The sequence below is a fragment of the Chelmon rostratus genome, chromosome 21 (genome assembly GCF_017976325.1).
Source record: "Chelmon rostratus isolate fCheRos1 chromosome 21, fCheRos1.pri, whole genome shotgun sequence".
In the NCBI taxonomy this organism is placed as follows: Eukaryota; Metazoa; Chordata; class Actinopteri; order Chaetodontiformes; family Chaetodontidae; genus Chelmon; species Chelmon rostratus.
In genome coordinates, this window is record NC_055678.1 from 22,727,605 (window position 1) to 22,743,941 (window position 16,337).

A 16,337-nucleotide genomic window follows, 5' to 3' on the forward strand; every position below is an offset into this window, starting at 1 on the left:
CTGCTGACAACAGGCCTGAGGGGTTCCGTCTCTGTGAATCTTGGAGAGTCCATACATGCATGGGATGGTTTCTCCTGGATACAGGTGATGATATTGTTCACGATAAATGGCTTTCTCCCTCTGAAGCTGTTGTAGACATTCCTTGTCTGACACCCATCTGTTGTGTGTTTCTTCCAGTATGGTATTATCTTTCTCCTGTCTCCAGGTAAGTTCTTCTGCTTTCCTAGTGTTTCTGGCTCATGACTCTAGGTTATGGAATTTCCGTGTCTGCTGTCCTTGCTTCTGGTGTGTTGAGATAGATGTGTCTTCTCAATGAACTCAGTGACTTTCTCCAGGACTGCTCTGGGTAGATGTGATTTCACTGTCTGCATCAGTCCCCGGCTGCTTTTTTGTGTCTTCCCTCACTCCTTAGTATATTTAAATCCAAAAAATGGATGTCAGTAAATTTTCTTGTGGCGATCTTTATCATTAGTCATGACAATCTACAGTCCAGTATCCAGTCCTCACTTGGTTCCTTATCACCTGGGTGTGCGTGTTGACTCACTTTTGAGAAACACACATACAAAAATATCCAGTCATGAGTAATATTTCCACAATACGATCAATGCTGAGCTTTAATGACACTTAAACTATCATCGTGCTTTTATTTCCTCATGGTTGGACTATTGTAATGGTCAACAAGTATAAATCATAAATCAAGTAACAGATAGAAACAGAAACTGTACAAAATGCAGCAGTGAGACTCCTAACAAAAACAAAGAAAAGAAACATATTACTCCCAATTTAATGACCTTACACTGACTGCCCCTTACAGAGTAGTTAGGCAGACCAATTCATGTTGTTAGCCATGGATCTGACATTAGACAAAATTTTGCAAGGCAACAGACAGGGTTATTTGCCTGTCCGTAGCCACATCAGGACGTTGGCTTTCCCTCTTGTTTTCCGGGTTGCCTTGGTGATAGTGGCAGTAGCCATCACAGTGCCTCCTTCACCACCCCAGAAACAAAATCATTTGAGTCAAAGAACAGCCTCAGTGAAAAGTGTTGCATTCTGTCCCAAATGTGTAGTAATTCCGATCTTTCATATTTTAACAAATTTCCACTTGTCCAAACAAACAAACAATGAGCCAGAGCAGCATTATGTTGCCATATGCCGGCACCATCTTGAAAATCATGGGTCCTACCCTAGAGACCGTTAAGTAATGCATTAGGGCTGTGCTGTTTCCTTGGGCTATATTCTAAGACTTAAACCTAGATTCTACCAAACCATAACACTTGGTCAAAGTTATGGGTATGGTGAATACAAAGGTCAATGTCCTGTGATGGGATGCTAACTCCACTAGTTCTCAGTGGTTAAAAAAGAAAAGAAAACCCTGATCTGAGCATTTAAAACTACATACACAGTAGAGTTTGAAAACAACTCTTGAAACAACTCTCTTTGACATCCTACTCCCCTTGTCTTTCAATTTCACACACTTCTCCACTTTCAGAAGAGTCCTCCTCTATTGTACAAGATCATTTTTTTCATGTCATTTGTGCACCTTACCTCTCACCTGGCTCTTTTGTAGTTGTCTAACAATTCCTTTTTGCTGTTGTACCATGGTATGGGCTAATCCGAGGCTTGCTGTGTGTTTCCCTGCAGCAGGTAGAGGAGGTTGCACAGACAGAGGGCTCCCAGCAGCTCCACCTGCAGCCCAGTGATTCATCGGAGAAGCAGCAGCCCAAGAGATTACATGTCTCCAACATTCCTTTTCGTTTCCGAGACCCTGACCTCCGGCAAATGTTTGGGGTGAGATGACGACTACACTACACACACACTGTACTGTTTGTGGCAATTACATTTACGTCCAGGGGAATGTGGGCATATCAGAGGTGGGGCAGGTAAAATGCTATTATGACCAACAGCAGCCTTTTTAGCAGCTATGTTTATGTTTGTGTTTGCAAATCAGCAATACAGCAATGGCAGAGCAAAAATGAGAAGTGCACATAACAGTAAACAAAATTCTCCACTGCACCAGTTCTGCATTATGTTGAGGATGTTGTGTTTTGAGTATTGTAGAACAAGTCTAGTAGTCTCCCTGAAACTACCTTAGAAGCCTTGCTTCATAAAGTGATAAATAATTCACATCTTTACCTCTGTATGCCCCCTAACCTAAATTAGGCAGAGCTCATTAATGTTTCATCTTCAGTGCCTAAGTTGTCCCTGGAGAGTTGGAATGGTGGTTATTCATGCTCCAGTTCTCTTAATCTATGCGATAGAAACATTTACTGTACAAGTTTAATTCAGGAAATGTACAATGTAGTAAATACCTGATTTATAGAGCATCTACCAAAAAAAAAAAAAAAAAAAAAACATCTGTCTCAGTAGGCATTATGGCAATTTATGGATTAAGGGGTAAGTGGCCCGGGAGCTGAGGAATGAAGGGCTAGACATGGGCGGAGCCAGAAACCTGAGGTTGCCGGCCTGGGGGCAGAACAGAAAGTCAGTGCAGGTCTGGTGGCTAATCAGGAGGCAGGGCCAAAATGCAGACCTGCTATGGAAGACAGAGAGAGGGCAAAGGTCAGGCTGGAGGACAGCGGTGAAGGCGGGACCCCTCTGGATGTTGGCCAGAAGGCTGGCTATGACAGTAGAACCCCTCTGGAGGTCAGGCTGGAGACTGGTGATGACGGCAGAATCTCTCTCGTGGTTGGGTATGAGACCGGTAGTGAAGGCAGAACCCATGCGGAGGTTGACGACATAGGTAAGAGCCATCTGGAAGCAATTAACATGGCTGTCGATCAAGACCGGACAAGACTGGAGTGCAGGACCAAAGACCAGTGGCTGGAAATCAGAGCTGGAGGCTAGCGACAGGGATGCAGAACTGGAATTTAGCAACAGGGCTGCAGGACTGGAGGCTGGCAGATGAGGGACTAGCAGGTGAGCCAGTGGAGTCAGGGAAACCAAAAGCTGCTGGAACGCAGCCACTGGAGAAAGGAACACAGGAACTGGTAGCCACTGCAGCTCTGGCTTAGTGGATCACTGCATCAGGAACTGGAGACAGCTGCAGCTCAGGAACAGAGAATTGAACAAGCAAGCAAGAACACTAAAGAAAGCTGTAGGTCAGGTGCAGGTGTTGGGAGAGGAAGACCATAGACTGTGACAATATGCACATTGCATACTAAATCATTTTCTGCTTCTTCTTTTGGTTGCTTTCCACTGTTTGATGCCACATCTGCTCACTCGCTGACCAGGCATTGCACAATCTGGCATGAAGACTGGCATATTTGATTTGGCAAAGGCTTTTTATGCCAGATACCTTTCCTGATGCAGCTCTCCCCATTTATCTGGGCTTGGGCTTGGGCAATATTCTGAATTGCCAATTTCTGAGTGGCTGGGGAGCAGCTTGGGGTTCGGTGTCCTGCCCAAGGACACTGGACATGTGGACAAGAGGAATGTGGAAATCCGGAAAACCGGCAACACTAATTGCAGTGTTCAATTTTTTTTCCAATATTGGGCCACATGAGTGGCAGCTTTATACAGCAGCTCTGACTGCTCTCTCTTTGTATGAAATGGACATAAATATAGTCAGCTATTTTGTATTTCTATATTCTGATGCTATTTTTTCCAACTGCTATTACATGAATTTCCCTGGCTGGGAATGAATAAAGTCTCATCTTACCTTATCAGTAGACAACCTGTTCTACCTCGTGAGCCACACCAGCCCCTCCTTACCTATTTGTGTTAGTACTTCATTTTTATATTATTTCATATTGAGTTAATTATTTATACCCAGTTTTAATTCTGTGTTGTAACATGAAGTTTAATTTTTTTTTTATCCTGTATGCATTTACTTGTAATTCAGTCTGAAATATTTGCTATTTTTGAAAACCTCAGAGTCTTGATTAGTATTTGAACTAAAGGTCTGATTTTAATTAACACTAGGTGGCACAACATGTATCTGAATCATGGACCTACATGTAGGTCTTGCAGGTAAACAGCTGGTTCAGGTGTAAGACAAAAAAACTTGTTTCACCTGATACATGTCAAACTACTTGTAAAACCTGATGTTTTACAACAGAAAAACACGAGAGCAAGTCAGTTAAGCATGTCACAGCATACAAAGAAACAATAAATGTAATCAAAAAACAAGTTCATGTTGTCAAATTGGTCATTATAATGTTGAATGATTTGGCCAACACATGCCCCACCACTGTTTTGTTGGTAATGAGACATTATTTTCCGAAAGCTTATTGTCTTTCATGATGTTGCACCTCATGGCTGAACAGCAGATAATCACACAGTTACCTACCCTTTATACTTCCCTCCCTGTTTGTTCCGTTTTCTGATATCAAGCGAAACGTTTAGATAACATATAAACTTGGTTTGTATAAAAATAGTTCACTGTGTTCTTAGTAGAGAGGAGTCTCTGTCTTGCAATGTCCGCTTGTCCGCTCTGCATGTTTGATTATGAAAGAGAATAAAGGGATGGAATAAAGAGGAAGAGAGCTAGAGCAGCAAGTACCATGCTAGTGGGGGAGCACTGACAGCCTATTCCCAAACTGCTCTAAAAATGCATATCATGGAAATCAAGTTCTTCATGGGTGTTTGTGTGTGAGCCCAAGGTTTTTAAGATCTGCAGGTAAAGCCATGTATGAGTGTGTGTGTGTGTGTGTGTGTGTGTGTGTGTATTCTTGAAAACGAGTGGGACTATAGAACTTTTTTCCAATAGGTGAGATCTCCAATGCACCAAGCATTGCACCACAACTAACCAGTGATATCATCAAGTAAAGCTGGAATAGACAATGTGAGAAAGAAAGAAGCAGAAGGATAAGGAAACACAAGAGCAGTTTTAGAACAGACAGAAAATCTGGTAGCTCTCACTACAATCAGCAATGCTGATCAGTGGCACGAGGCAATGCAAGAGCCACTCGCCTCTATAGCTCAAAGAGCTCGCAAAAAACCTTCACAAACTATATATCAAAACGTGCGGCTCAATCGGGAATGGTGTGCTATGTACTTATGACAGGATTCGTTAATAATTCGTGAAGTTATTCGCAAAAAGCTGCGAAAAATTTCCAATAAGAAATGAATGTGAAATTTTGAGAAATTGCCTGAATTTTTTTCTTAAAATTGCCATAAACTCCAAACGGTGAATAGGAGACACATAATTTTTGGATCCTTTGGTAGACAAACATCTCTTATCGCCTCTGATTTCAATTTTAAAGGGTTAGCCCCCACCAAATTTAAATAAAGAGGGATTTTGTACCAACTGCCCTAATCTGCTGCTCTATACAATCTCCAATTTTGTGTCTGGCAGCCTGCCGCAGTCTGTCTTTTTAAATCGACCATTTACTAATTTTTCTAAAACATATCTCAACACCAAGCACACGTACATCTGGCCCAGACTTCTACGCTTCCTCTGCTACGCTACACTTCTACTTTCACTCACATCGTTTTTTTGATAGCAGGTACCGTTTTCTCACAATCACAAGTTGTTCTGGAGAAACCAACAGAGAAAAAGTAGCTGTTTGAGGGGAGAGTTAACTGTCAACAGGTGTAACTGTCAGTTACACGCACACATTCAGTGTCATAAGACACACACACACACATTTCCATGACAACCAGCCTGAGCATGATTAAAGGCCATTAAGATCAAATGTGCCCCCTAAACAAGCATGTCAAAACAAGAGCATTGTTTGAAAACAACCTCTGTTCAATAAGCAACTGAACTCAGCTTCAGTATTGCAGGTTGGGCTGGGCTCAAAACACCTGGGACAGTGTATATATACTGTATATATGTATATATGGATAGTTTAAGCACACACACACACACACACACACACAGTTAAGACAGACACAGACACACATTCACACACACACACACACACCAGACACATCTCCATGACAACCAGTGAAACCCCCCCCAGGCTGCGCCTGCTGATGACGTCACATAAAAACCGCTATCTACGCAAGTCCCCATGGACAAACAGCATTGCCACCATAGATACATTTATCAGATAAGATTAGATCGCCAGCTAGATAGCAATAGCTAGCGCTAGCTAACTAGCGATCAACTAGGTAGCAATCTGGCTAGCAATCTAGCTAGCTAGCGATAACTAGCGCTAGCTAGCTAGCGATAATTAGCACTAGTGATAACTAGCGCTAGCTAGCTAGTGACAGCTAACTAGCAACTAGACATGCTGATTTGCAATAAAGTTGGCCCCTTAATTTTTTTTCCAGAGCTGTAAATGCACACACACATGATCTTTATGAAGTAACAAACCTTTACATACACATTTACCCATTTAATATGTTATAAAGATAGTAACATACTATTTAAAGACTTTGGTCCTACTTAAGACAGGCTGTATCTAATGAAATTATTTTTAGGTTATCAGTCTCAACCAATAATGACATTTTTTTTTTCTTTTTTTTTTAAGTATCAAAAAGATTTGAAATACATAATACTAGTAGATATTGATACATATACCACGGTTTGAAAATCAATAATTTAATTTAAATATGCCAATACATCTGATTGGCTACAGACACTTCCCTGTTGAAAAAAATGTATTTGTGGCTCAAGACACAGCAGGGGAGTCTCTCCTATTAACTCCCATTAATTAAAAGTATGTATTTTGTCCCTTGAAGTGACCTTCAATTGTGTTTTAACTAGTTAAAACAAGGGAGAGATATCTTGAACTGAAATTGTGACTACTGAATGTTTAGTATAGATCAGTGTTTCTCAATCCTGGTCCTGGAGTACCACTGCCCTGCATGTTTTAGATGTTTCCGTGCTCCAACACACCTGATTCAAATGCTCAGCTCGTTACTGGGATCTGCTGAGGCCTGATAACGAGCTATTCATTTGAATCAGAACAGCAGAATACCAGGACCTTTTACATGACTGCAAGGGGAAAAGCTGGCAAGCTTGGCTGTTCCCAGTTGAGGTTGGATGTAGAGGGTTCCTGGCCCAGTCAGTGTGGAGGATGCTCACAGCCATTGGGCTGACAGGGAGAGAGAAAGGCAGCAGCTCACAGGATGGGGGAGGCAGCAGAAAAAGCCTCTTGCTGCTTATTGAGCAGGAGAAAGGAATTAAGCTAGAAGTCAGGAGGAGGAGATGGGCAGTGACTTGGCCACCACTGCCGACCCACCCACACTCAAGGTGAATGCAGGAGAAGCATCTTCAGATGTATGTGCTCTGTAATATAAATGTGACACCAATTTTTACATGTTGGTCTCATTTTGAATAGCTGCAGAGGCAGTTAAAAGTAATAAAGATCTGTAATCTGTAACATATTTGTAACACTGTCAACGAGTCTGAATTGACTGTCAGAATATTATTGTGAAGACATCTGGACAAGGTTGTCTCTACAGAGGGATATTAAATGCACATATTGTTCAGCTTATCAAGGTGTCAAGCAGTTTAATAAGTTGACGATTTAATTACAGTTTCTTATGCACAAAGACATTTTTGAGGGATTCTACTCATGTCAAATCAGTTTATAGAAAAATGTTTTTCCATCAAACCTCAGACTTGTTCCAAGACTTCAGCAACTAACTTTAAGTGTACAATACTACTATTACCATGAGAAATGATGGACAAAACTGGAAAAAAAAAAAATCCTCTACTCCAGCCACTTGAAGATGTATCATCTATTCCTGAAAACACAAACTGAGAAACTATCAAATGAGAGTTGGTTTTAGCATGTTTGTTATAAGTCTAAATGTAGCATAGTTTCAAATACTTAAATCTAATGCAGCAGTATAGAGGTTTTGATCCATTGTCTTTAATGGATTTCCGTTAGCAAAGAATTAAAAGGCCATCGTGGCACACCCAGCACATGTAGTATACATACTCACACAAAAAGTTTCTCTTTTCTTAGAGTTACTGGTCCAGCTTTAAGTATTAATGGTTGTGGGCAGGGCAGTGGCATAACAGCTTGTCACTGGGCTCAGCCACAGGGCTCTGGTTGCACTCCCTAGTCACGTAAAAATGGGACTTGTGAGCAACTGGCTCAGTCTCTCATTATGGTTCTGCTAGACAACCACCAACAATGCAAACAAAGGCAATAGCTAGGGCATTACAGCAAATGGAATTCTGTGTCATTTCAGCAAAAGCTTTAATAGAAAAGCAATATGAGAGCATTAAACAAAGCCATATAAAGAAGTTCAATCAAAGGTGATGCAGCTACAACCTGGAGGTCTGTCTCTGTGAATTACACAATAATACTCCCTCAAACACCTCTGGAAGTCCAGCTCAGGACTAAAGGAATAAAGCCAGATTGTTGTATATGGCTGCAGCAAAGTAGGTACACAAGGCTGGAAAAGCATGGACTTGGAAAGGCATAAAACTGGGTTCATTACCCAAGCTTATTTGAGTTTAATTCATAATTAGAACAAGGCATTTGGAGGGAAATTACTAGGCTGAGAAAGAGGGTTTTAATGGTAGAATGATAATTGCCATTCACAGCACCACTTCACTAATTCAATTTTTTCATTCTCAAAATGTGGCTGAAATCTGCACCTCAACTGATTTCCTGCCGCTGAAAACTCTCAACATATTCTGCACATCTACCTATACACCCAGGGTTATTTGGATTTTTATGTCCATCAAACAGTAGGTAATCAATCCCAATCTGACCACATTTCAGCGTCAGTGGGGTTTCTTGGGCCTTTCATGAATATCCTGTAGTTACTTCTGATGCATTAAACCAAAATGTCTGCCGGTAGATCCAGCTGGGCTGCATTTGCAGAAGGACTCATTTCATTTAGCCCCACACAGAGTAAAATTTGACAAGCTGATTTGCAGGACATCCCCTGAGCCTTAGCCGTGTTTAATTACAAAGAAAGCACTTAGTGAGTCAGCCACAAGTGGGTCCTTACTGTCACATTCCCAGAGGTAGGGGTCCTAAATGAGTCATTAGATACTCAGCACACACACAGTACACGTGCGCTCACTGTGCCACACACACACACACACACACACACACACACACACGCACACACACACACACACACTTATACACTTACCTCTCAGCAGTGTGCGAGTGTGTGTGTGTGTGTGTATTCACAGTGAGCACTGGGGGTTGGGTTTTGTGGTAATGGAGTTTTAATGACACCAACTCCTTCCTAATCACCTGTTCTGGAAGCTTCCTGCATTTCAGGTAGCCCAGTGTTCCCAGCAAGGGAATTCTTTTTAATGTCTCCTTTTCATGGCAGCACTCTCATTTTCGTCCCTGTTTATTCCATAAGGCTCCACTCCTCTGGCTTTGCCTCTGAGGAGGCAAGATGTAATTATGATCTAAAAATGTACTGCTAATATACATCAATATATCAGTGTAGCAATGGAGCCATTTTGCAATGGGTTGTTAGAAAGCCTGAGTATTGCCAATGTTGTGTGCCAGTGGCGCCAGTGTGTTTCTGTTGATTAAGACAATTAGGTTGCTTTGAATAGAGAACAACAGTGATAGAATTGCTGATTGGTGAGTGTTGCTCCGTTTACTATTAAGTTAAGGCACTTCAGGTGAGAATGGTAATTTTGGGTGATGTCAGCAATTTTGAGAGACTGTATTTCTGTTCCCATGACCACATGACTCGTATCAAGCTAACTCAAAATGGACATAAGACTGTTCCACTATCCAGCCTACTTCTGAATACTGTCCAATCGCAGGAAAATAAAACGGATGAATTAAGACTCAGGCCAACTCAGCAACAGGAAATCAGAGACTGTTGTGCCCATATCTGTACAAAGACCTGGCTCCATCACAATAACCTGGATCAAGCTATTGCACTCAATGGACAGAATGTGTCCCACACCGACAGAATGGAAAACTCTGGTAAGATGAAGTGAGACAGTTAAACTGGATGGACAATGTTTCCCAGATTTTGAGTTTTGAATGTTAAGCTGTCAACCGTATTATCTGCCCAGATAAATTACCAATGTTTTTTGGTGCCTATTTACATTCCCCAAGATGCAAATTCAAAACATTTCCTACAGGAACTTAATGAGGTCATCAGCAGGCATATGACAAAACAACTGGATATTTATTCGTAGCTGGTGATTTTGATCATACAGACCAGAACTTTTTTTTTTTTTTTTTTTTTTTTACCAGCTACATCCAAACCAAGGGAAGTAATACCTAGAACCATGTTTATACCAACATTCCTGGCATCTACAAAGCCCATTTTGGTTAGTCAGACCATATTTAGAGCTGTGTTCCAAAGTAAGGCCAGCTGGGTGGAAAACAAGGGGAAGTAAATTATTGTCACATGTCATAAATGTACATCTAATCTGTATATAGTGCTTCCATCAATTAGTAATTAAGTTGAACAATAATGATAAACACTATTTGACACTTGGTAGGACTGGATTACTTATCTAAATTCTGTAGACCTAATTCAATTAGTCTGAACTGATACAAAAATGTAGATTTTGTAATACTTCATGTTGAACAAGAATTTGTCAAGGCAAACAGGAGAAAACTTAAACAATAATGAAAGACAGATAGATGTGAATATTAGTGGTGAGGAGATACTGTATGTACATTAGAGAAAGGTTACTGGAGATTGATTTGAAATACTGAATACAGTAATCTATGGTTCTGCTTGCCAGTCAATACCGGACTAGTAATCAGTACTTTGCCTTCTCTCTTCATGGATGAAGCATCGCAGTAGGTGCGGAAAGCTACAAGGAGATTGCCAGTCATAGTTTCACTAGTGATGAGCTGTATTTGACCACAGCTGATGTTTCCCTGGTAGTGATCTTTTTGTTTCACTCAAATTATTATTATTTTTTTTAATCTTGCCATGGAATATCATATGACCTGACAAGTGGATATTGCCGCTTCCCACCAGTGACAGGTGGACGTTTGGAGGCCAGGGAATGATGAGAGGCTTGGATGCAAAATGCTGTTGAAAATGAAGGCTGCACAAGGCATGGCAGTGATGAATGGTACCAGTGCGGCAGGGGCCGAAGTATTTTCTGGGGACCTAAGGCATGCATGGGTATCTTGGATGGAATTATCCAGAGACTGCATGGGAGCAATTCGGGTGTTGACTGCAGCAGAGTGTCCTGGAAAAGCAGATGTAGCTGTGTGTGAGCAAGAGAACAGGTGGAGAAGACATGTTTCTCCCCTTATGCTGAGGAGTTCTGCTTGCTACCACCACAAGAACTGAAAAAAAATGGTAACATGAACACTTGACTTTAGAACTTACAGCAGCATAACATAGCATCAACACGTGTCAGATTTGGCTTGAACCCAAATCCTGGTTTGGACAGGGCCCACCGGAACTCCCAAATTACCGGCCCATGACATCGTTAAAGATATGAGTCCCTGTGTTCCCCGCTCCACCTCACCCTTCCACTGCAATATGAAGTTGCTACAGGACGTCTTACTTTACATACAAAAGGAAGATTAACCGTCTTCTTCAAAGAAAGAGAAGGATAACTTTCAGGCCCTGCTCCCTTTCAAGTAAGTCGACTTTCCACTATTCGCTCTGCTGCCTGCCAGTAACAAGCGACACAATGGCAACGTCTCCCTCTGAGCTAGATGAAACGCTGTGCTGGACTGACTGAAATACAAGTTTATTACTCCTGAAGCGATCTAAAGTGGCTAATGATAGTGTGTTACTGTAAGCTTCATTGTATGAGCTTTACTGTATTGTGAAATTAACAGAATGCTGCGTCCTGTTGCTGTTTGAGATACCTCAGTCATTGTGTTTGCTGCTTGTTTCCATGTGCATAAATTTTATATAAAATTTATATATTATATATTTATATATTATATATATATAAATTTATATAAATATTAACCGATTATTTTTATTCTACCAATTGCCAGTACCAGCTATTCAAAATATATAATTTAGTGCATTTCAGAATGGGAGAAATTTGAGCAGAATTAAGTTCTTGTTGGTGCGGCCCTCTGACACAATTCAGGTTTCTCCTGTGGCCCCTTGCAAAAATTAATTGCCCACCCCCGCTTTAGATGGTCAGGTCAGCATCCTGTGTTGTAGTTCGTTGCCATCGGTGTGTGAGTGTGTGGGTGAATGAGCAGCAAAATACTTGTAAAGCAATTTATTTAAAATTCAGTTCAATTCAACTCAGTTAATTATACAGCACCAATCACAACTGAAGTTGTCTCAGGACGCTTTTCATATAGAGCAGGTACAGACCAAACTCTTTATCTACAGAGACCCTTCCGTCATGAGCAAGCACTTGGCAACAGTGGGAAGGAAAAACTTCCTTTTAACAGGCAGAAACTTTAAGCAGAACCAGGCTCTGGGTGGGCGGCCATCTGCTTCGATCAGTTGGGTGAAAGAGAGAGCGAGAGACAGTGAGAGAGACGGGGGCCTGGGGTGGACAGAAATGCAATCACAGTAACATTGACAGCTCTAATACATTTGCAGCTGTATAAAGCACATTGACATAGTGTATACATACAGATGTGTTCAAAATAATAGCAGTGTGTTTAAAAAGGTGAGTAAATGTCAAAATTCTTCAAATAAATTGTATTGTAATGAACCAAATGCATTGGGGACACTGCAAATTCTGTTTCAAAGCAAGAAAACTGGAAAAAGTAATTGAATTTGATAATATTTTACAAAAAGTCAAGAAATATAATGTTCCAAAAAATAGCAGTGTTGACACCTGTCTTTACAAACTGAAAAATGAACTGTATAAACTAAGAAATGCTTGAAGATTCAACTTTCCTGAGAATCATAAATTAATATTTAGTTGCATAACCATGGTTCCTGATAACTGCTTCACATCTGTGGTGCATGGAGTCGACCAACTGCTGGCTCGGTCAACAGGTATTGCAGCCCAGGACAGTTGCATTGACTGCATTCCACAATTCCTCTGCATTTCTTGGTTTTGCCTCATGAACAGCATTTTTTATGTCAGCCCACAAGTTTTCTATGGGATTAAGGTCCAGGGATTGTGCTGGCCTCTCCATTACTTGAATGTGTATGTGATATATTTATGTATGTGATGTATGTACATAGTATCAGTAGCAGTATATGAACATAATACAACACTATGGATCTAAAATAATGGTAGGATAGCGAATACTAACAGAAGTTGCAGGTGTCAGGCAGGGTCATGGCAGGAGATGTAGCTATAATACATATTCCAGGTTCAACCACTTTCCTTGCAGACCTGCCAGATGACAAAGAACAAATACTCCAGGGAAGAAGCCAAGTCAGTAACGTGCCTTGGTAGGACAGGAATGCATATAGATGGAGAGGAAGAGAAGAACAGAGAAGCTCTGTGTGTCATTGGAAGTCCCCTGACAGTCTAATGATATAGCAGCATAACTAGGGGCTGGTCCAGGGCAAGCCTGAGCCAGCCCTGTAAATGTAAGATTTAGGAGGAGGAGTTTGATAACTAAAGGCTCTGGCTCCCATTCTGGTTTTAGAGACTTTAGAAACCACCAGTAAGCCTGCATTCTGAGATCGCAGAGTTCTACTGGGGTAATAGGGTACTGTGAGCTCTTTAAGATAAGATGGTGCCTTGCCATTTAAGGCTTTGTAGGTAAGGAGAAGGATTTAAATTCTATTCTGGATTTTACAGGGAGCCAGTGCAGAGAGGCTAATATAGAAAAAGAGAGAAATATGATCTCTTTTCCTCGTTTTTGTCAGAACACGTGCCGCAGCATTCTGAATTAGCTGGAGAGTAGCAAGGAATTGGGACAACCTAATAATAAGGAATATAATAAGCAATAATCAAGGCTGGAAGTAACAAATGTGTGGACTAGTTTTTCTGCATTGCATGTTTTTAGACAGGAATTGCCAGCGCAATGCTGTCCATAGTTGTTATATCGACGGATAGTGAGTTTCTAAGGTGTTTAGACCCAAATACTATCACTTCAGACTTGGAGTTTAGTCAACTGATTGGTTTCCTCTGGCTTCATTGATAATTATAGCCGGGTATCATCTGCATAGCAATGAAAATCCATGGAATGTTGTCCTGATAATGTTACCCAAAGGAAGCATATAAAGAGTGAAAGGCACAGAACCCTGTGGAACTCTATGACAGGCTTTAGCATACAAAGAGGAGTCATCATTTACTTCTACAAATTGAAATCATTCTGAAAAGTAGGATTTAAACCAGCTTAGTGCAGTTCCCTTAATGGCAATGCAGTGTTTCAGTCTCTGTAATAGGATACAATGGTCAGCACTAAGATAACATAACAGATAACAAGACTAGTACAGAGACAAGTCCTTTGTCTGATGAAACTAGAAGGTCATTTGTGACTTTAACCAGTGCTGTCTCTGTGCTATGATGTGCTCTAAATCCTGACTGAAAATCCTCAAAATAACTATTGTTATGTAGAAAGTCACACAGCTGACTAGCAACTTCTTTCTGGAAGATTTTAGAGAGAAAGGGGAGGTTAGATATAGGTCTACAGTTGGCCCTGGGTCGAAAGTGGCTTTTTAAGAAGAGGTTTTATTACAGCTACTTTAAAGGACTGTGGTATGTAGCCTGTTGAAAGAGACAGGTTGATCATATCTATTGAAGACTAAGGCTAAGGGTAAAATGTCTTTAAGCAGCTTGGACAGGATGGGGTCAGGGTCAAATTCAGGATGATGATTTTGATGAAGAGGTGGAATAAATTTTATAAATAGCTTCATGAACAACAATGCATCATAATTATACACTGATTTGGACAAAAATTTTAATCTCCGAATAACAATGGCGATGATAAAAAAAAATGTCATGCAGCAAAACAATATGCAGTAGTAGGATTAAATGGAAAATACTCAAGCAAAGCAGTGCCTCAAATTGTACCTAAGTACAGTACTTCAGTGACTGTACTACATTATGTACATTCCATCAAAGTCAGCTTTATTGTCAATTCTGCAGTTATGTACAAGACAAACAGAGAATCGAAATTGCGTTTATCTCAACCTCTGTGACAGGACATATTTTAAAAAGAAATAAATAAAAACTGTGCAATCTAAACTGTGAAACATTAAGAGAGTGTAGTAGTGCAAATGTATATGGTAGTGCAAAAAGAAAGAAGTTCGTTGAACGACTGGTGGTGAATAAAGTGTCTGTGTGTTGTTTTCCTGAGGGGAGGAGTTCACATTAGTGAGAGAGTCCAGGGTCTGTGTGTGTGTGTATGTGTGTGTGTGCACACGCATGCTTGCGTGTGAGTGTGTGAGAGTAAGGGGGGGCAACAGGGAGTTATAGTCCAGGTTGTGTGTTTGTGTGGAGTGGGGACAGAGCAGGGAGAGAGTTCAGCATCCTGACAGCCTGGTGGACGAAGCTGTCCCGCAGTCTGCTGGTCTTGGCCTGCAGGCTCTGCAGTCTCCTCCCTGATGGCAGCCGGCTGAAGAGTCTGTGTGACGGGTGGGTGGGGTCTCTCGCAATTCAAAGGGCTTTGCGGGTGACCGCACAGGCACACAAATTGATAATTTTCCACGGCACACCTGACAATATCTCGCAGCACGCCAGTGTGCCGCGGCACAGCGGTTGAAAAACACTGCTCTATAGGACGGGCCAAAGTTGTCTCCATCTTCTGAGAAGACTGAGGTCCTTTGGAGTATGTAGGACATTACTGAGGACTTTCTATGACTCAGTGGTTGCATCTGCATCTGGTGTCAGGGATGCACCAGAGGGAAGGGAGGGGATGCTGAGAGGTAACTCTGGTCTGGGCTCTGGTGGATGGGGGAGGGAACGGCGGGGGTTAAAAAACAGGTTCAGCTCATTTGCCCATTCCCGGTCTCCAGATTCTGGATCCCTGCCATTGTCGCTGCTATTATATATTTCCTTTACATTTTGTTTTAGTGTTTTGTGTATTTTATTCTTCTGTGCAACAGTATTAACACTATTATTAATCTGAAGGCAGCCAATTTTTTTATTGCAGCAATGCATTTTTTTAAATATATATATTTTTGCTCCATATTTTTATTCTTTTATATAAAAGAAATTTCAATTTGCTTGTATATTTTGTACACATATATAGTCAGCTTTTTATTTTGTATTTTGTTTTTTGAATTTCTCTATCTCTGTTGCTCTTACATGCTGCTGTAATGCCCAAATTTCTCCAACTGGGGATAGATAAAGTTTTATCTTACATTATCTTATCTTTTCCACCCCTTTCCACACAACCAAACCTTCTGTCTCCCTTCTCATGATTCACTAGCTTCTTGTGACCCTCTCTCTCTGTCTCTCTCACACACATACATACACACACACATATGTATACAGTGTAAATACAGCCTTCCGCTGGGAGGGAGAGAAGCGGAGAGAAAACAGAAGGAGATGGGCTAATTTGTCTGTCTCTGTCTGGATCTCTCAGCCCAGTGAACAAGCAAAGAGAGACCAATGAGGAGAGAGGTAGGCAGAG

General features: G+C 41.1%; 1 protein-coding gene across 2 annotated transcripts in view; it reads left to right on the forward strand.

Annotated features, from left to right (window-relative positions):
• rbfox3a (RNA binding fox-1 homolog 3a) overlaps positions 1-16,337 on the forward strand; it is an 85,857-nt gene that overhangs the window by 18,510 nt on the left and 51,010 nt on the right. Inside the window, exon 2 of one of the 2 annotated variants that reach the window (XM_041962553.1) lies at positions 1,642-1,788. In XM_041962553.1, coding sequence (XP_041818487.1) covers positions 1,642-1,788 — 147 coding nt within the window. The remainder of the gene's footprint in view (positions 1-1,641; positions 1,789-16,337) is intronic. The other variant, XM_041962554.1, reaches the window with a different exon arrangement.